The sequence below is a fragment of the Cicer arietinum genome, chromosome 4, assembly GCF_000331145.2.
Source record: "Cicer arietinum cultivar CDC Frontier isolate Library 1 chromosome 4, Cicar.CDCFrontier_v2.0, whole genome shotgun sequence".
Taxonomy (NCBI): Eukaryota; Viridiplantae; Streptophyta; class Magnoliopsida; order Fabales; family Fabaceae; genus Cicer; species Cicer arietinum.
This window is the reverse complement of record NC_021163.2, coordinates 47744681-47765758: the sequence shown is the minus strand read 5'-3', so window position 1 is coordinate 47765758 and position 21078 is coordinate 47744681. Positions and strand designations below refer to the sequence as shown.

Sequence of the window (21078 nt, the reverse complement as noted above, 5' to 3'; positions counted from 1 at the left end):
CAAAAATTGAACATCTGTATTCGAATACGAGACAATGTATTCAAAACGAGAGCTAAGTTAGTAGCTAAAACTGCACATTTGTATTCGACTACAACTTGGTGTAGCCAAATATAAAACCAAGTCAGTGGCCAAATTCAAACATCTATATTCAATAATGTGTATTCGAATACAATCTTCAAAATTCAAATAAAACTAAACATTAAAAAGATGTGTATTCGACTACACACAAGCTGTAGTGGAATACAACTGGAAACAATGCAATTTTTCAATTATGAAATTGTTCCCGATCATTGCATTTCTTCATCGAACCTCTAGGAATGATGGCCACTGATATGAAGTTATGTCTATGGAGTATAAATATCCATAACTTCAATTTAAACGAAATCAGTCCTACTACCAAACCTTGAACAACTTTGAACAATTTTCTAAATTATTCTCAAAGTTATTTTTTCATATTTCAAGTACTTGCATTACATTTTCACATCATTGAGAAAATTTCTCTAGTATACTTGAAATATTATTGGATTGATATCATTTTACAACTATTATACTCTATTTCTTAGTCAAGAACATTTATTAAAAAAATCATTGAAATTATTGAAAGTAGTATAATTTCTTTAATTATTAATCTAAGATAGTGGTGTACTATCTTAGGAAGTGTGTTAGAAGTTTGTAGCAGAGATCCTAGGGTGAGATTTGTACATATTCTAACAATATTGGAAAAATCTCTTGTAGTGTGCAAGATGACTGGATGTACCCTTGGTCATAAGGGGATCCAAGATAATATCGTCGTGTTCATTATTTTTCTGCCATTTATCTTTGCCACACACTAGCTTAATCAGAAAAATCAATCATTAAATCTTTAAAAACAAGAAAATTTATAAACCCCTAGGTGCAACTTTGTTCTTACAGTAACTTTACATGCAGGTTGTTTTTGTAACTCACCAAACATATTTTGTATTCATCTTCTAGAATTTTGATGACAAGGACAAATCTTTTGATACAAGGTTTTGGTAATTGGCTCAAAGGAATAATGTAAGAATTCTTAAGAGTTTGGGCAAAAGATTTCAATCGAGGTTGCATGCTAATCGAAAAAAATGCTATAGTTTCAGGAACAATTGTTATGATCTTTGTAGCCATGGATAGTCATATAAAACAAACCATAATGGTGAATTTCGCATGACTTCCATGGATGTGATGAAACTCCGCAACCAGAATCAATGGTGGCACCACCCTTAGGCACAAGGCAATAATCCATAAGACTTGAATAGAAACATAAGATGAGCAAATCATAAAGTCAAAAGTAGCAACAATAATCCAATAAATGATGCAACAAGACAGATACAATACGAATCACATACACACAACAAATTAGATATTATGAAACCTGTGAACCAACAGCTGTACCGTAATCAGAACACATCAACGCCTAAAATCCACAGACCAAACGACCTCGCAAAATCAAACCATCAAAGAACTCACAACACAACAAACTGGAACGGAGGCACACACGAACAAGAATCAAGGCAAGACCAGATGCAATAACATCACAATGGCTGAAAATTGGAAACTAACACTAAAAGGTTGTGGAAATTAAAAGAGAGCACACTCATTTTTTTTTAATTACTTGTACATTGATGTATTCAATTTATTTTTTTAAGGAAATGTGTTGAATTATTTTTTACTCGTAAATCATACTTGAATTTCTTTCTCTCACATACATTGAATCAGTTCTGATTTTTCCATTCGATTCTTAGAATCATTCTTGTGTATTTTTCTGCCAAAGAATCAGAACTCAAACAATTGTTCAACCTTCTCAGATTCTAACAAAACAATGTCATCATTGTTGTAAAACTGGAACTATAAGAGTTTACTTTAGTTTTGGTAGATTGTAAGAAATCCTATCAAGGTTGATAGGTGACCTGATTGAACTCCTTTCTAGGTGGAAAGGTTTTAACTTTTTAACAGATCGATATTGATCTGAGATAGGTGCTGTAAAACCAAGAAGGTTCTTTGTTTTGAACATTTAGTGGAAAATCTCACGGTTGTGAGGATTGAACGTAACCCGGTTTGGGTGAACCAGGATATATCCTTGTGTGGTATCTCTTCCCTTATTTATTTACTTTCAGTCTGTTTGATTATCAAGTTAAATAGAAAAGTTAAATTGTTGATTTTAACTAACCATGAACGCTCTCCGTTTTCTGGTTAAAACCATGAACGTTCTCCGTTTTCTGTTTTCACAACCAAGATCAATCTTGAGTTATTTTCTTAAGTTTTTAATAGGAATTTTTAAAAGGGTTAATTTACAATTCAAACCTCCATTTCTTGTAAATTGACATTGCTACTTCAAAATCGACAATATGATTGGTATATCACCTTTAGACATGGTAACTGTAAAATACATGTTTTTGATGTAGACAAAGACCAAGGAATGTGGTCAAAGTTACAAAGCTAAAAAAGAAGTCAAATAATCGAAGTCAACCATGCTCACACAAATTAGAAGATATATAATGTAAAGGTACATGATACAATATAATATTCTTATATTTCAAATGCACATGAGAACCTTTCATTTTAGCATATGCATCAAAAGGATTTTCAAAGTGTCAAAAATGCATAAATAATGTTTGAAAATAATATTTTTGATAAAATACGATGTTGTATTCGAATACAACACGTTGTAGCCTAATACAGACAAATCAGTAGCTAAGACTAAACATCTGTATTCGACTACAAGATGGTGTAGTTGAATACAAGTGCTAAGTCAATAGCAAAAATTGAACATCTGTATTCGAATACGAGACAATGTATTCAAAACGAGAGCTAAGTTAGTAGCTAAAACTGCACATTTGTATTCGACTACAACTTGGTGTAGCCAAATATAAAACCAAGTCAGTGGCCAAATTCAAACATCTATATTCAATAATGTGTATTCGAATACAATCTTCAAAATTCAAATAAAACTAAACATTAAAAAGATGTGTATTCGACTACACACAAGCTGTAGTGGAATACAACTGGAAACAATGCAATTTTTCAATTATGAAATTGTTCCCGATCATTGCATTTCTTCATCGAACCTCTAGGAATGATGGCCACTGATATGAAGTTATGTCTATGGAGTATAAATATCCATAACTTCAATTTAAACGAAATCAGTCCTACTACCAAACCTTGAACAACTTTGAACAATTTTCTAAATTATTCTCAAAGTTATTTTTTCATATTTCAAGTACTTGCATTACATTTTCACATCATTGAGAAAATTTCTCTAGTATACTTGAAATATTATTGGATTGATATCATTTTACAACTATTATACTCTATTTCTTAGTCAAGAACATTTATTAAAAAAATCATTGAAATTATTGAAAGTAGTATAATTTCTTTAATTATTAATCTAAGATAGTGGTGTACTATCTTAGGAAGTGTGTTAGAAGTTTGTAGCAGATATCCTAGGGTGAGATTTGTACATATTCTAACAATATTGGAAAAATCTCTTGTAGTGTGCAAGATGACTGGATGTACCCTTGGTCATAAGGGGATCCAAGATAATATCGTCGTGTTCATTATTTTTCTGCCATTTATCTTTGCCACACACTAGCTTAATCAGAAAAATCAATCATTAAATCTTTAAAAACAAGAAAATTTATAAACCCCTAGGTGCAACTTTGTTCTTACAGTAACTTTACCATGCAGGTTGTTTTTGTAACTCACCAAACATATTTTGTATTCATCTTCTAGAATTTTGATGACAAGGACAAATCTTTTGATACAAGGTTTTGGTAATTGGCTCAAAGGAATAATGTAAGAATTCTTAAGAGTTTGGGCAAAAGATTTCAATCGAGGTTGCATGCTAATCGAAAAAAATGCTATAGTTTCAGGAACAATTGTTATGATCTTTGTAGCCATGGATAGTCATATAAAACAAACCATAATGGTGAATTTCGCATGACTTCCATGGATGTGATGAAACTCCGCAACCAGAATCAATGGTGGCACCACCCTTAGGCACAAGGCAATAATCCATAAGACTTGAATAGAAACATAAGATGAGCAAATCATAAAGTCAAAAGTAGCAACAATAATCCAATAAATGATGCAACAAGACAGATACAATACGAATCACATACACACAACAAATTAGATATTATGAAACCTGTGAACCAACAGCTGTACCGTAATCAGAACACATCAACGCCTAAAATCCACAGACCAAACGACCTCGCAAAATCAAACCATCAAAGAACTCACAACACAACAAACTGGAACGGAGGCACACACGAACAAGAATCAAGGCAAGACCAGATGCAATAACATCACAATGGCTGAAAATTGGAAACTAACACTAAAAGGTTGTGGAAATTAAAAGAGAGCACACTCATTTTTTTTTAATTACTTGTACATTGATGTATTCAATTTATTTTTTTAAGGAAATGTGTTGAATTATTTTTTACTCGTAAATGTATCTTAACATAAATCAATTTATTTCAATTTATTTTGAACCAAAACTAAGTGATTCAAAATATTTTTTATCACCACAAAAAGAGATACACTTATTTAATAATAATAATAATAATAATAATAATAATAATAATAATAATAATAATTATTATTATTATTATTATTATTATTATATCTCACATCCTTAAGTTTTAATTCCACCTAATTTTAATTGATTTTTAAAAAATAGATTATTAATATATAGACATATCATAAAAATAAAGAATGTAGTAGTTATTTAAAAAAAAAGAGTTAAAAAAAATATATTTTTAAGACAAAAAGATAAGTTATAATTGATTGTAAAATCATTTTAACACTCTTAAAATAAAATATTTTCTTAATCATAAACTCAAGTAAAATATCATATAAATTATTAACACCCGTTGATTACCTAAAATTATTAGCACCGTTGGATTGATCAAAGCACCTCATATATATTCCGTTCTTAACCTTTAACCAGTACTCTCGCAGAACTAGGGTTTTTGGTATTCATAGCGTGTGCGTCTTCCCTACCCGCGGTTTCATTCCACCTCTGAAACAACATGGCTACACAGATGAGCAAAAAGCGAAAGGTCAGTGCTTAGATTCATTCATTGATTTCGAATTTCGTCAATGTTTGTAATCCTAACATTAATTGGATTTGATTTGTGTTGCAGTTCGTCGCTGACGGAGTTTTTTTCGCTGAATTGAATGAGGTTTTGACAAGAGAACTTGCTGAGGATGGTTATTCTGGTGTAGAGGTTAGGGTTACCCCGATGCGCACCGAAATCATCATCAGAGCTACTCGTACCCAAGCTGTTCTTGGTTCGTGATTTCTTCAATTTTCGTATTTTAACTACTTCGGTTGAATCTGATTTATGATAATGATTTTTCATTTTTAGGTTTTTTTCTTCTGCTATTCGATAACGATGAATTATATTATGACTTATTTTATTTTGAATTTTTCTCTAATGATATATGATAATGAGATATGGTTTTTGTTTTATTTTGGGTTTTTCTAACAATATATACTTTTTGTTGTATAGGTGAGAAGGGAAGGAGGATTAGAGAACTTACCTCAGTGGTACAGAAGAGGTTTAAGTTTCCTGAGAACAGTGTTGAGCTTTATGCTGAGAAAGTTAACAACAGAGGACTTTGTGCAATTGCTCAGGCTGAGTCTCTTCGCTACAAGCTCCTCGGTGGTCTTGCTGTTCGCAGGTATATAAATGACACATTTACCTGTTTGAAATCAATCTCTTAATTATAATTTAGTTTTGGTTAGATCTTTTATTTCTTCTATTGATTTTGACAATGATGATGAATATCATATTTACAATTACCAATAATTGTATACATCAGAAGTGTTTTATTGCAAAATATGCCCCATGGACGTCTTTTTTTATACTTTGGGAAACATAGTTCTAGCTTCTATATCTGAAAGAAATCATTTGAGAGTTATTGGAGTATCGAATAGGACAGATTTTTGTTCCGTGATTAAGTACAGAAAGGCCACTTTGCTCTCACGTTAGTCTTATTTTTCTATCGCACATAGCATTTTAGACATTCTCTTTATCCTAAAAAACAAAATTCTGATGTTTCTCTTTACTTTAGTACTTTATGGCTGAAATCATGTTTATCTTTTTATGATATTGTTTGGCAACTATTTGTTTTACCTAGGAAGGCTAGAAAGTTTAATTTTAAGGTATACTTTTTTCAAGTGTTCCTATTAATTTTCATCTATTGTTTCATGGCGGTCTTCTACATCTTGGTAGTTGTTTGTGCTTTTCCTATTCATAGATCTGTCTTTCTATAACATACATAGCTCCAAACTGTACGTGACTGGTGTGTAATTTAAGTGGTGGTGGCTTTGAAATTTTCCTCCTTGTTTAATTGAATATAATACAATTCTGTGTGTTTGTGGTGACATGTTAAACTATATCCCTTAATTTTTTGTTTCAGGGCCTGCTATGGTGTTTTGAGATTTGTCATGGAAAGTGGTGCCAAGGGTTGCGAGGTTTGTTTTAAAGACTGTTTTTAACTCCTGTTTATTATATTCCTTTCGTTAATGACTATTGGATGTAACTGCTGTTTGATTTGAGCAGGTCATTGTTAGTGGAAAATTGAGAGCCCAGAGAGCCAAATCCATGAAGTTCAAGGATGGTTACATGATTTCTTCTGGGCAACCAGTCAAGGACTACATCGACTCTGCAGTGAGACATGTGCTCCTTAGACAGGTTTGCTTATGTTTCCTTTATTCATTTCGTTTTGCTATATGATAGAATGTTTAAATGTTGTTTCATCAATGTAGCCAACCATACTTGGTGGGACAATTCCTGGTTGTTGTATTTTTGTTTTGCTGCCAGCATATCAAGTTCATTCAGTTTGTTTGATTTGGATTTACGCTGCTAATGATTTGGTTCCTTACTGTGATACAGGGTGTTCTTGGAATTAAGGTGAAGATCATGCTTGATTGGGATCCTAAAGGTAAACAAGGTCCTAAAACTCCCCTTCCTGATATTGTCACCATTCACTCTCCAAAGGAAGAGGAAGAGTACATCCGACCTGCTGCTGTTCTGGCAAATGATATTGAGGTCCCTGTTGTTGTTGCTTAAAATGTTTTGAAAAACAGTAGTCCTTTTAATTAGCTGAGCGCCTGGTTTGCTTTTTTGTTGCATGCAATGTTTGTTGTCAAAGACTCCATCACAATTTTTGTAGTCTGACTGTCTAAGATGTTGTTATACTCGGTTGCAAGTATTTAAGCGTTATTTGTTCTTCTTTTAATCATCCTCTTTAGCAAGGAAAACTTTTCCATTTGATGTTTATTTTGTTTGTCGCAATTTTGCTTCTCAGTTGCCTTGCCATTTTGTTGGCTTTGGGTCTCATTACTGTATATTGCAAAGACGTCTTGTTTTTATTTTTTTGCAAGTCAAACTGACTGTTGCCGTAGTGCTTCAAGTTAAAAGTTGTAGTCTCGGGTGATCTTCTGTATGCTAGGTATAAGCAATAAAAGCTTTATAAGTAAGAAAACCATATAAATTCTAAATGCTTTCACCCCAGCTACAGTGGACTACTTCGTCTTGCCTTTTTCCTTCAAAGACGCCAATTAACATCATATTTTCACGATTAACTTCTCTTTTAATGATTTTGACAATGTTTTCTTTTTATGATTAGGACTATATTCAAGTATGCGAGTGAGTGTAACTGTAAGGAATCAATCCACCTTAGTGACCTTATTTTTATGTTTAGTTAATTTACGATACTTAAATTTTGGATTATGTTTTTTTAAGGTTCTTGCTGATACCAAAAAATTTCCTTAAGATTTTTATTGAGTGTTCAACATACCGTTCATTTTTTTTGATTGTATTTTCCAAATGAATTTTCTGAAGCATAACATATATTGTTCAACAACAGAATTTTTAGTAGCAATTTTCAATCCACACTTTCCATGGGACAATTTGTCATTGTGCTAAAGTTCAAAACCCTTTTAAATTTTTTTCTATTAAAGCCACCTATTGAATTAAAAAAGTGAGGGGTTCATGTTGCAAAAGTGTATCTCCATATTAGAGTTGTCAATTAAGCGTTTAAAACCCTTTTAAAAAATTCTCTATTAAGGCCGCTTATTGAAATAAATTTTTTAAAATTCTGGTCTATTATTTCATTAATTTTTGTGGCTCAATGTTTAAATAATTGATATTCTTTTCTTGAAAATTTTTTAAAATTTATTTTTCTTGTAAAAATATCTAAGAAAATTTCTCAAAAAATTATAAAACATTTTTTTTTGAAAAACTTTATAAGAAAAATAAAAAAAGTTCATTTTCTTGAAAAAAATTAATTTTTTTTTCTTGGGTAAATTTTTTTTGAGAAAAGAATAAAATTTATAAATTACTTTTTATTAGAAGAAAAATGAAACTTTTTATCAGAAAATTCTGAGAGAAAAATTTATTTCTTCTAAAATAATTAATTGATATTTTGAGAAAAAGTAAGTCCCACTAAACCCACAAAATTTTAGAGATTTTTTAATTTTGGATTCAAAATTTTTGGCCCCTCCAACATATAGGCTAGAGCCAATAATTAGTTAGTAAAATTGACACCTATGCTCTGTGATCCCAACAATGATTGTAAGGAAATCGATATGCTCATTTCAATAGTTGAAGACGATGTAGGAAGAAAAGTTAACATGTCTTACTTAAGTATTAGTTTAACCGATAAATACTGATACTATTAAGTTAATCTAAAACTTTGCAGTTATGTGTTTTAATTATGGTATTATTTATTATTTTTTATAAGACGAAAAAAATATTAACATACAAGGAAGCGCACCTCTAATTCAAGATGGTTAAGAAAAATGATTTTGTTTTAAGTTACTTTCAGTGGCCATTAATTAGTCCCATGTGATTTTAGAATGAACATTACCCTATTTTTTTGACAACATACTACAAATTTCATTAACCAAACAGTAGCATCGAACATTGGTCGGGTTTGAATGATTTCGGGTTCAATTTTGTAATTTCAATCAAACTTGAATATGCAATTTAAAAAAGTTCAATTTGGACCAAATTTTGCATTAAATTAGACAGATTTCAGGTAGTGCGAGTTAACAAGTTATGCATGTGGATTGGTTTGGGTAATGAGTTTCTTTTATTTCCATTGAACTATTTATTTTTTTTTTAATATTTTGTTCATTTTATTTTTAAATTTATGTTTTAAAAAAAACAAACAAATTGGGTTTTCAATATTTTGTTAGTGCTTAGGTAGATTTTAATCAAACAACTAATTTATTAGACTCATGCTTTGATGACTAAATGAGACCGAGAGACTCAACCTAACCTATGAATATTTATATTTAGGATAAGTGAAATAGCATTCTGGTAACCGTGAGTTTAATTTTCTTACCCGCACCCGACTACTCAAACTTGTATAATCTATATTTGTGAAATAATGTGACATGTGAACCGCTACACCCCTATCAAACAAAGTAACATTACATATATATTGATAAAAATCACATGAATAACTTACCAAAAACTCATATCCTAATTAAAAAAAAATACATTCTTGCTCGTCGCACCTTTTATGACAGATGAAATTGAGAAGCCACAATTTTCTTAAATCTATCAAGTTAAATATAATTTATTTTACTTCCGCAAACTCATTTTGACCATATAGAAAATGATCATTGAAATTATAAACATCAATTATGTTAGTACTTGAATTTTGAGAATTGATAAATACATTTTTTAAATTGTGAAGTATAAGTCAAAATAATTTTATTTGTTTTACTATATTTTTTTGTTTTGTATGTTTTTACTACTAGATACTATAATGTGGTTTGCTAATTAAGTATGTGTCTCCTCTATGTTGATTTTAGTTCAATGACATTATAGCATAGATTAATTTATTTAAGATATTTAACTCTTTCATGAACTAATTAATCAGTATTTATTAATTAGTCATGGACAATTATAGTTATTGACAAAATTATTCTTAAGTAAGATGACATTAATATATAATCAATACGTAGAAATCACATGGATTATTTTAAACATTATTTTAGAATTTAAAATACTCACTTTCAATTTGCAAAATTCAAATAATAATTGACAAATAGTTACAACTTTGAGTATCAATTTTCCTACTTATTATACAAGGATCAAAGTTATGTTCTTCACATACTCTCAATGAGTCTTAGAGTATCTTTAACGTTGATCTCAACATGAATTCATTAAATAAGGTCTATTGTATCACATCATCCTGAAACAACTCATTTATTTTTTTACTTTTTAACTCTTAAGAACTATAATAGATCCCAATTTATACATTAATATTTTATTTATATTTAATTTTATTACAACTTAAAATATTAATTTAAATATTTCAATTAATATTATTATACATTATACATAACATAAATAATTAAAAATGATAAAAAAAAGTAACAATCATAAATTTATTATTATAAAATTATAAAAGTACATTCATTCATGTTAGAAACATGATGACTGATGGACACAACACAACTAACCCTGAATTTTATATAACTACTGATGGACGGACGAATGTATTTGAAGATGCTATTACAGTTCACTTATTATAAGATGGTCTCAATATGAAAACTCTACTTACATATTATTACCATGTCACTTAAGTTTTAAGTCGAAAAGAAAATCAAAATTTGTTTTTAGGTATGAGTTTGAAAACTCTACTTACATATTATTACTGTGTATCATTTTTGAAAGAAGTCAAAATTTGTTTTTAGTTCTTAAAATTTTAAAACATTTTTTTCTTGTTGTTGCAAAGATGTCTTAAGTTTCTTGTGTAGAACTTATAAAGATATGTGAACTTCTTAGCGATGTGATAGGAAGGAGGGCCACTTTCGAGTCCCCTTTGAATTGTACCTTCATAATCCAATTAAGTTAGTGCATTTTATGCAATCTCTTGGGTTGGTACCTCAAATACTTTTTGACCAAACATCAAAATTAAAACACAGTAATTGATTTTGGTTTTGGTTTTACTGAATAGGAGAATATTGATTTTAAGACTAATTATGCTAGAAAGCCTATTCGAGATTGGGATTGCAACATGAGTTTGATATGTGGTCTTGGTTAGTTTAGTTTATATTTCATGGCGGTTTGTAATTGAAATTTTAAATCCGCCACTACTAATTAGCATGTCTTCTCTAATCAGTTAAAAAATCGTGTGATGAGAGGACAGACTAGTTAGTCTATCAAATTAAAATAATAAAGAAAAAAAATTGTACACTTCTTTTCTTTTTATTGTAAGTCATAATTTATTTTCTAATTTTCTCCTCAATAGAGTAGAGAGAGAAAATCGTTTTAAATTAATTGCTTTAGTTTTATGCTTTTGGTCTCATGTTTTTAGTAATTTGTAAATCGGTGAACTCTTAAACTTTTTATTTTGTTGTCTTATTAACTAAGAATAGGTTTTTAGATGATACTATGTGAACAATTGAATGATAATTTTCATATTTTTAGTAAACTCAATAGTTCCATATTTTGGTTTTCTTAAAGTATCTTTATACTTATTTGTTTTAACATTTTAATATTGTTTTTATAAATATGTTAATAAATATGTTTTTAAAAATAAGTCATTGAAGGGTCAACTCTCAATAAAATGAGACATAGTGAAATTTTGAATCCTACACCTCTAGTTGGACAGATTAATGATTAGGCGGGATCAAAAATGACGAGTTCCCCTGTTTTCCTATCCCTAATTCAAGAAGTCTTCGACAGTAACTCTTTAGACTCAACTAAAACAACTCTATTGATGATGTTGATGTTGTCGAATGGATCTATTCATATGTTGGACAAACAACTATTTGCTATCAAATATCTAGCCCATAGAGCAAATTTAAATCTCAACTATTTCTAATCAAATTTAAATTTAAAACTAATCCAAACTAATCAAATTCAAATCTCAAATATTTCTAATGACGTCTGAATCTTGCAAAGTTTTTGAAATAAAGATAGCAATAAGGGTGATCCTTATCATAATTTAAGATTTATTGAAGTTGTTTTGAAGTCAAAAAATAAAAAAAATCAAGAGTACACAAATGTTTTCAATAAAATTTATATTATAATATTCGATCTAGAGTTGTTTTTGAAACATTATTAAATATACCTTTCTTGTTGCTTTTATCTTTTTTTCTTTCTTTCTTTTCGCTTACTTTTTGCGTGAATATGATCAATGTGTTGAGACAAAATCTCTCTCAAATGATTTTAATGATAACAAAATTACTTAAAGGATTATGATTGTATGATGATTCTTCATCATATGCATATTTTTCATTGATTTTAGTATTTTTTTTATCTTTAACCATTAGTTAATTTAAGGAGTTATTTGATATATTTTGTTGATTTTAGTTCTTTGATTTAATGAAATGTTTATGTTCTTATTTGCTTGATTAAGTATATATTTTTCGTAGTTTTGCATTGTGACTTTGTTTTAGTGCAGTGCTGAATTCTGGTGAGAAATCAACATGACCTATGTGGAGTATTTCAGCCATATCTGGAGTTGTAGATGTCCAATTGGAGTCAAACCAAGTGCACATGAAATCTACGATCCATAGCTACAACTGTCATGAAGACACCAGAACCAAATTCAGACTCAAAAGAGGAGAAAAATGCAGTATAGGTCAGCCAACATATGTTGTGCACCTGAAGCGCAACTGCCGCGCCTGAAGCGCATTTCTTGACTTTCAGCACTGCCAGCGCACTCCTGAAGCGCGTTTTCTGCGCCTGGGGAGCGTGGACGCGACAAAATTCATTAAAAATGCAATTTTTCACTTTTTATGGATATTTTTGACTATTGGGAAGTGGGGAGACTTGTGCCCTAACATAGAAACTCAAAGACGACCGTTTCTAACGCCATTGGAGCAGTTTTATCAAGAATCATTCATGAGTCTTTCTTCTAATTCTTCTCTAATCTCTATCTTTTATATCTCTGTCATGAGTAACTAAACCCTATTTGTTAGGGATGAGTGTAACAAGATGAAACCCTTATTTTCTGATTTGTTTTCTAGTTATATGAATGAGTTTATTGAATTATTTTTCTCATCTATGTGCTTAATGTTTTTTATTGCTTGATATTTGTGTTGATTGTAGTTAATTCAAATCATAAAATGATGCAACTATTTATGATGACGGAAATATCTTGATATCAAAGTAATTGCTTTTCACTAGATCAATTACTTCATTTCAAAGTAGATTTGAACAATTTAAATTGTATGCATATATTTTTTGTTTTCTTTTTAATATTGAGAAATGAAAATCATTGAATAAAAAAAAATTGCATTAGCCTTGAACGTCTTAAAAACATAAGAACAAATTTAATGTTGATGAATTAGATTTATTTGTAGAACTTATATTTCTAAGAGAGATAATACAAGTAGAAAATGACACCTACTGACATACAACTTATATTAGAAAGTTAGATTTTTTTTTTCAAATGCATATATTGTTTATAGAATAATGTTAACAATTCATGCAACGCTTTAGTGGAAAAAAGCTTTTTGAAACTCAAATTAATTAAACCTTATCTAAGATTAATGATGTCACAAGAAAGATTAAATGGATTAGCTTTAGAACTTACATTCACAGCTTCTGCACACTTCTTAAAAGTAGCCAACCTACTAGGAGAAGACTTGACAAACTTACATGCAACCCTTATTTTAGCAATTGATGAGTCAATTTCCTTTAAGCCATGAGTGCCAATCAAGTTGAATAAATGTACTAAGGACTTAGGGGTTACTTTGGAATTAAAGGCTCTGTCACTAAGACATTAGGGCAAGAATAATGAAGAGAATTTGGTAATAATTCAATAAAGGAATTCAGTAACTAGGATCAAATTCGACATCAAAGTTGGATTCGAAGTGAAACTCATCCCTGAAATTTTTCTCATTATAAAAGATCAATTTTATTACTGTTGTTAATTTCATATATTATTTCAGTCAATTCGGAAACTTTTTGTTCAATTTTAGTAATTAAATATAATTCAATAGTAAAACGTAATCCTTGAGTTCGACACTCGACACTACCGTTTTATTATTACTTGCAACGATTCAGTACACTTGCTGAAACACTATCATTGTGTTTAATGACTAATCTGTGCTTTTGAGCGAATTCTTATAAGAAAACAGGTTAATCATCAATGAGATCAAAAGGAAAAAAATCTGACTCATTCCATCAAGTTTTCAAAACTGGAGGATAGGATGAACCCTTGAGAGGATGACCTTCAAAGATGCATAATATTCATCTTCACTGTAACCATGATTTTTAGTCATGATGAGAAGTTAAAACGGTATTCAAAAATGAAGAAATAAAACATTTTAATCAAAGAGGTCAGAGGCCAGATTTAACTGATACGAGGATGGGTTGTACGTAGGGATGAGAATAGGCTAGGCCGTCCGTTAAGAGCCTATGGCCTGGCCTACTTATGGCATAGCCTGACCTATTTAATAAAAAGGCTAGGCTCAGGCTGTTTTTAAAGCCTATTTATTTAAATAGGTCAGACTCAGGCTTATAAAAAAGCTTATTATGTTTGACAGGCCGTCATATATATATTATTTATTAATTATACAATCAATTGTACAATCACTCAGTAAGCATTCCATATTTAGCAGCAGTTTCATATGCGGTAGATATTCATATTCGGTAGTCGTTCCATATTCGGTAGCCATTCAATTAGTCAATCACTCAGTAGTCATTCCGTATTTATTTGAGAGGTAATAATGGGTGCATTTGTTTTAGAAAAAAAAATCTATTATTCGAAACAAAAAATTATGTTTTAGGGTTTAAAGGATATTTGTTTCATATTTTTAAAAAATTATTTTGTTAGAACATTTAAATGATTTAATGTGAATAAGGCTTTTAAATAGGCTTCCAGGTCCGACCAGATTTTTAAAAAGGCCAGACCAGACCTAAAAAAAAAGCCTATGATAGGTCGTAGGCCAGACTTAGGCTTAAAAAATCAATCACATGCTAGGCTCAGGCCTTTCAAAGCCCGACCTGGTCTATTCCCACCCCTATCCGTACGAGGTACGAGGATGGCCAATACAATGTAAGAGGATAGATCTATAGTCAACATCATTCTCAAAAGTTGAAAACGACCTAGCACTTCAACTTATAGAAAGGTTGTAGCCCACAAAGTCAAAAATATAGCCTTACATGTCATGAAGAATGAAAAGAGAAAAGGACAGCTCATGACCAAGTACCTAGGAGGTTTGAACCTCCTGCACAAGGATGGACTGCATCTGTCCAAGGACAGCTGGATGACAGTTCTGTAATTAGGATCAAAGACCTTGGACTTTTTGATCATGTCCCAAACGGTCATAAGATGTTTGTCACATGGAAAGAGCACCATAAGATCTCTATAAAAGACAGGGAGCTCTCCATTATCAAATGCACCATAAGATGGACTGCATCTGTCCAAGGACAGCTGGATGACAGTTCTGTAATTAGGATCAAAGACCTTGGACTTTTTGATCAAGTCCCCAACGGTCATAAGATGTTTGTCACATGGAAATAGCACCATAAGATCTCTATAAAAGGCAGGGAGCTCTCCATTATCAAATACACAAAAACATTGCATAAAAAGATCAAGTATCTTAAAGCTATCAAGAGCAATTTTCATCCTCTCTCTTTATACTTTCTATAATCCTACACTAGATCTTTGAAATATCTTTTTAGAAAGTGTTTAAAAAAAGAGAAACATCATACTCATATTACTGTGTAATTTCCACGTGAGTTACACTTAGAAATAGTTGAAACTTGTAAGAAACAAGATTGTAAGCTTGGTGAGGCTAAAGAATACACAAAGTGTAATCAACCTCTGTGAGAGGTTAATCTGTTTGATCATTAGTTAAATCTCACAAGAGTGTGAGGACTGGACGTAGCCTTCATTGGGTGAACCAGTATAAAAGTTGTGTGTGTCATTCTCTACAGTTTCTCTTTCTTTTACTCAGCACAAATTTAAAGGTTTAAATAACCATCCTCAGGTTCGCATCATCTTAGAGAGGATAGAATTTCAAAACACGTGAGAAAATTTTTAAAAACAAAAAATCCCTATTCAACCCCCCTTATAGTGATATTTTAGCTACAACAATTGGCATCAGAGCAAGGTTCTCTAGAAAATTACATCTAACCGTGTAAGAGAAAAAGATCAAAAGAAAAAATGTCAAAAGCTAAGTATATTCATGAAGGATGATCATTCAGCATACCTCCCTATTTTGATGGCACAGATTACTACCATTGGAAAGGTAAGATGAGACTATCTCTATATCACAAGATAACAACATGTGGTATGTGGTTGAAAACAGGGATCACATCACAAAACCAACAACACATATGCAACCTCCGACGAGAAACCTCAAGCACAGTGGACGATTGATGAAAATGCTAAGGTGCTCCTAAACTCTAAAACTCATTTATTTCTAACGTGTGCTTTGAGCATGGAAGAATATGATAGTGTTGAAGAATGCAAAAACACTAAGGAACTATGGGACACTATGAAGATCCATCTTGAAGGATCAAGCCACGTAAAAGAAGCGAGGATTGACATGTGAGTAAGAGATTTCAAACTTTTCAAAATGAAGGAGAATGAAACAATTGATGAAATGTTCTCAAGGTTAAAAATTATACTAAACAACTTGAGATCTCTTGGAAATGTATACTGTGTTCAAGAGAGGATAAGAAAAATTCTAAGGAGTTTACCAAAAGTATGGAGACCAATGGTGTCTGCCATCACATAAGCATGAGACTTGGCTAACATGAAATTAGAAGATCTGGTTGGAGCTCTAAGAGCTCATGAACCATTGTTGCTGGCAGACAAACCAAGCAAAAAAGGTAAAATGATAGCTCTAAAATCCAACCAAATAGAAAGTTCATCCTCCAAGAAGACTGAAGATGTCATAAAAAAGGAAAGCTTAGAGTATCCTCTATCTGAAAATGATGATGAACTCGCTCTAATTTCCAGAAGAATTCAGAGGATGATAAATCGAAGAGGATATGATATAAGATCTCCTCAAAAAGAAAAAACTAACAAAAGTCAGATAACTTGTTTTGGATGCAACAAGATGGGACACTACAAAACTGAGTGTCCTCTAAACAAAAGAAACTCAAGAATATTTCCCTAAATCTATGATGATTACTTGGGATGACAGTGACGAGTCATCACCTGAGCAAGAGAAGGAAGAAGATGCCAACCTCTGTCTCATGGAAAAATCATATACTGAAAAGGTAATCATCTAAGAATTATGTCTTACTTGTGAAAAGTTAGAAATTGAATTTGGAGAAAGACAAAGTATGTGAAGCTTGTGTCAAAGGAAAATAAGTTAAAAGTAACTTTCACTCTGAAAATATTGTTTCAACAAATCATCCTCTTTAACTTATTCACATTGACCTCTTTGGTCCTATCAAAACTGCATGTCTTAGTGGAAAAATATATGGTTTTGTAATTGTTGATGATTTCTCTCGTTTTACATGGGTTTTATTTTTAAAACATAAAGATGAAACTTTTGAGGCATTCCACCATTTTTGCAAAAAGATTCAAAATGAAAAAGGATCAAAAATTGTGTCGGTGAGAAGTGACCATAGAGGTGAATTCGAAAATGAATCCTTTAAAAATCTTTTTGAAGAAAATGGTATTTCTCACAATTTTTCTTGTCCAAGAACTCCCGAACAAAATGAAGTTGTTGAAAGGAAAAATATAACTTTACAAGAAATGGCTAGAACTATTTTAAATGAAGCCAACATTGAAAAATACTTTTGGGCCGAAGCTATTAACATAGCTTGTTATGTTTCAAATCGTGCATCCATTAGAAAATTTTCAAACAAAACTCCATATGAACTATGGACGGGTTGAAAACCAAATATTTCCTATTTTCATATATTTGGATGTTATTGCTACATTCTAAATAACAAAGAAAATCTGGGAAAGTTTGACCCAAAATCTGATAAAGGTATTTTTCTGGGTTACTCCACATCATCAAAAGGTCATAGAATATATAACCTTTGGACTCAAACTGTGGAGGAATCTATGCATGTTATTTTTGATGAGTTTGATGACTTGTGTTTAGAAAATATGGATAAATCTGAAGAAGATGAACATCCATCCTCTCAAGTACCAAGTCCAAATGAAGAGGATGATTCTGATCCAACCTCTTAGCAACGTCAAAGAGGATGAAAAATGGTAACGCATCATCCTCCTGATCTGATCTTTGGGAATACTGCCGATGATGGTATTAGAATCAGAAATTCTCTAAAAGAAAATACTAACAACATGACCATGATATCACAAGTTGAACCCAAAACCATTGATCAAGCAATTTGTGACAAATCATGGGTTTAAGCCATGATGGAGGAGCTGTCACTGTTTGAAAGAAACAAAGTGTGGAATCTTGTGCCCCCATCCTCTGGACAAATCCATCATTGGAACTAAATGAATATTTAGAAACAAATTGAATGAGAATGGATAGGTTATTAGAAATAAAGAAAGATTAGTAGCACAAGGTTACAACCAGCAAGAAGGAATTGATTATGATGAAACATTCGCACCTGTAGCAAGACTTGAAGCAATAAGAATCCTCTTAGCTTATGCTACTCATAAAGTTTCAAACTATTTCAAATGGATGTCAAAAGTGCCTTTTTGAATGGGTTCTTAAATGATGAGGTATATGTTTACCAACCTCATTGGTTTGTGGATGAAAAAAAGCTTAATCATGTGTTCAAACTCTCAAAATCTCTTTATGGATTAAAGCAAGCTCATCGAGCTTGGTACGAGAGGTTGAGTTCTTTTCTAAAAATATATCTGGATATGTTAATTATACAAATATATGTGGATGACATAATATTTGGGTCCACTAATGAAAGAATGTGTGAAGAATTCTCCAATCTCATGCAAAGTGAGTTTGAGATGAGTATTATGGGAGAGCTAAAATTCTTTCTGGGATACAAATTAAACAACTGGAATCTGGCATCTTCATATCTCAAGAAAAATACACCAAAGATCTACTTAAAAAATATAACATGAGTTCGGCCAAGAGTATGGAAACTCCTATGCAACCATCCTCCATGTTACATAAGGATGATGAAGGAACTTCAATATCTGAAAAGAAGTACAGAAGGATGATTGGATCCTTGTTGTACTTAACAACTAGTAGACCGAATATAGTCTTTGTAGTTGGTCTTTGTGCAAGTTTTCAATCCTCTCCAAAAGTATCTCATCTTACTACAGTGAATTTGTGCTTTTTATTTTTCGTCCATGTGCATATATGTTTGGTTCTTGTAAATTTGTGCTTTTTATATTTTGTCCATTTGAGTTCTTGCTTTTTTGTTTTCATCCATTATCTTTCGCCATTTTAACTTTTTTAACGGCTACTAACAAAATGAAAGATTTTAAAATTAATTTGAATATTCAAAGTTGGGAAAAAAATTTATAGTGATCAAAATTAGAAAAAATAACTTATTTACGGGAACAAAACATATATTTAAAATTTAAAAGTATTTTAAAATTGTGAAATTAAATTGAAAGATTTTTTTGAGCAAAATAAATATAACCCTTATTTAAAAAAAAAAAAATACCAAACCCTAAATCATCGACCCGCGAGCCCTTGGGTTGGATCGACTATCGCCTCTGCCTATAAATACAATCGCGTCCATAACCCAAATCCCAAACACCAAATTAGGGTTCACAGTCACTGCAATTTTCTCGGCGTTTATTAAAAAAACCTTTGTTTTACCATTATCAATATGCATTGAGACCTAGAGAAATTGCTCGTTCGAACCTCCATTCACTTCAATCGAAATTCTCTGAAGCCGTTTCATTATTTTGTTTATTCTTATGTTGCCGATATTTATATTCATTGAATCCTTTTGTGTTTTGTCTTCCAACTATCAATGTTACCATTTGAAACTGTTTTTCTATTAAATTATCTTACTTTGTCATCTATAAAGCAGATCGGCGTTTTTGTGCCATGTTTGTGTCGGAAGATGACTAAATTATTTTATGTCCTCTAATGTTATTATAACTTATGAAAGTCAATTGTATTCATGAGTTTACATTAAAGGGTACATTTTCTATTTTACATATCTCTTCTTTGTGTTTCGTATGTTTCAATTTTTATCTACTTAATGGTTGTGAAAATAAAAGTCAGATTTATTGTTTTAAATTTATTTTATGTGCCTATTTTCAATATTTAGAGAGTCAATTTGTCTCTTATTTTCAATAATAACTTTGATTGATCAAATGTATTTTCAGTTACTAGTAAAGGGAAATTTTTGTTTGGTCATTTGGTCATCTATAAAGCAGGTTGGAACTGATGTACCAAGTTTGTGTCGGAAGATGACAAAATTGTTTTATGTTCTCCATTTTTTCAAAGCTTATGAATATATATTCTATTCATACAGTGACGTTGGGGGATATATTTGATTATGTACTATCACCTTTTTAAAACTTGGATTTGTGAACTCAGTTGTTGCTTTTGGGTCAAGTGAAGTAATTCACTATGTAGACCCAAAGATTATAGATGCTTCCCAAACTTTATTTTGCAATTTAACAAACTATTGGAAATTATTCTTCCAAATGGGTACTGAATCAGAAATATTAAAAGTTGATTGAATCATATATTATTATACTTTATTAACAATCTGATTAACTACATTACATTGTTCTGAGTTATAGATTTCTATTACGGACACTGATGCACGATCTTAATGGATAAGATAAATAACAACCAAGTTCACTTGTGGTTTGACGAAAGGGATGTTTGTTTTGACCAGTTTGAGTTTACACATGTTTTGAGATTCGAGATACGCGGGATGGAGATAAAGAAAAATAGCAAGAAACAAAATAAAATTTATCTCACCACCATTCTAATATTTGTTGAATTTTCGTTGCATATACTAATTTTTTATTTTTATGCACTACATATGCCCAATACTATATTATAAAAATTCTTAAAACCTTTAGTACACAGAAAAACAAAAATTTCCAAAAAAATTTTTATTTTTGAATTTTGGCCTAATCATTATTTGAGTTGATATTTGTGTTGATTGTAGTTAATTCAAATCATAAAATGATGCA

General features: G+C 31.0%; 1 protein-coding gene across 1 annotated transcript; it reads left to right on the top strand.

Annotated features, from left to right (window-relative positions):
• The first annotated feature begins 4921 nt into the window (after positions 1-4921).
• On the top strand, positions 4922-7263 carry LOC101509611 (small ribosomal subunit protein uS3x). The gene is made up of 6 exons (XM_004497749.4): positions 4922-5075; positions 5160-5307; positions 5529-5700; positions 6442-6496; positions 6585-6716; positions 6918-7263. The coding sequence occupies exons 1-6, from the start codon at positions 5046-5048 to the stop codon at positions 7092-7094; spliced, it is 714 nt and encodes a 237-aa protein (XP_004497806.1). The 5' UTR covers positions 4922-5045; the 3' UTR covers positions 7095-7263.
• Positions 7264-21078: the final 13815 nt, after the last annotated feature.

Coding starts and splice junctions, on each gene's coding strand:
- LOC101509611 (XM_004497749.4), top strand. CDS start 5,046: ATGGCTACACAGATGAGCAAAAAGCGAAAG. Junction 5,308..5,528: donor TCGTACCCAAGCTGTTCTTG/GTTCGTGATTTC, acceptor TTTGTTGTATAG/GTGAGAAGGGAAGGAGGATT. Junction 5,701..6,441: donor GGTGGTCTTGCTGTTCGCAG/GTATATAAATGA, acceptor TTTTTGTTTCAG/GGCCTGCTATGGTGTTTTGA.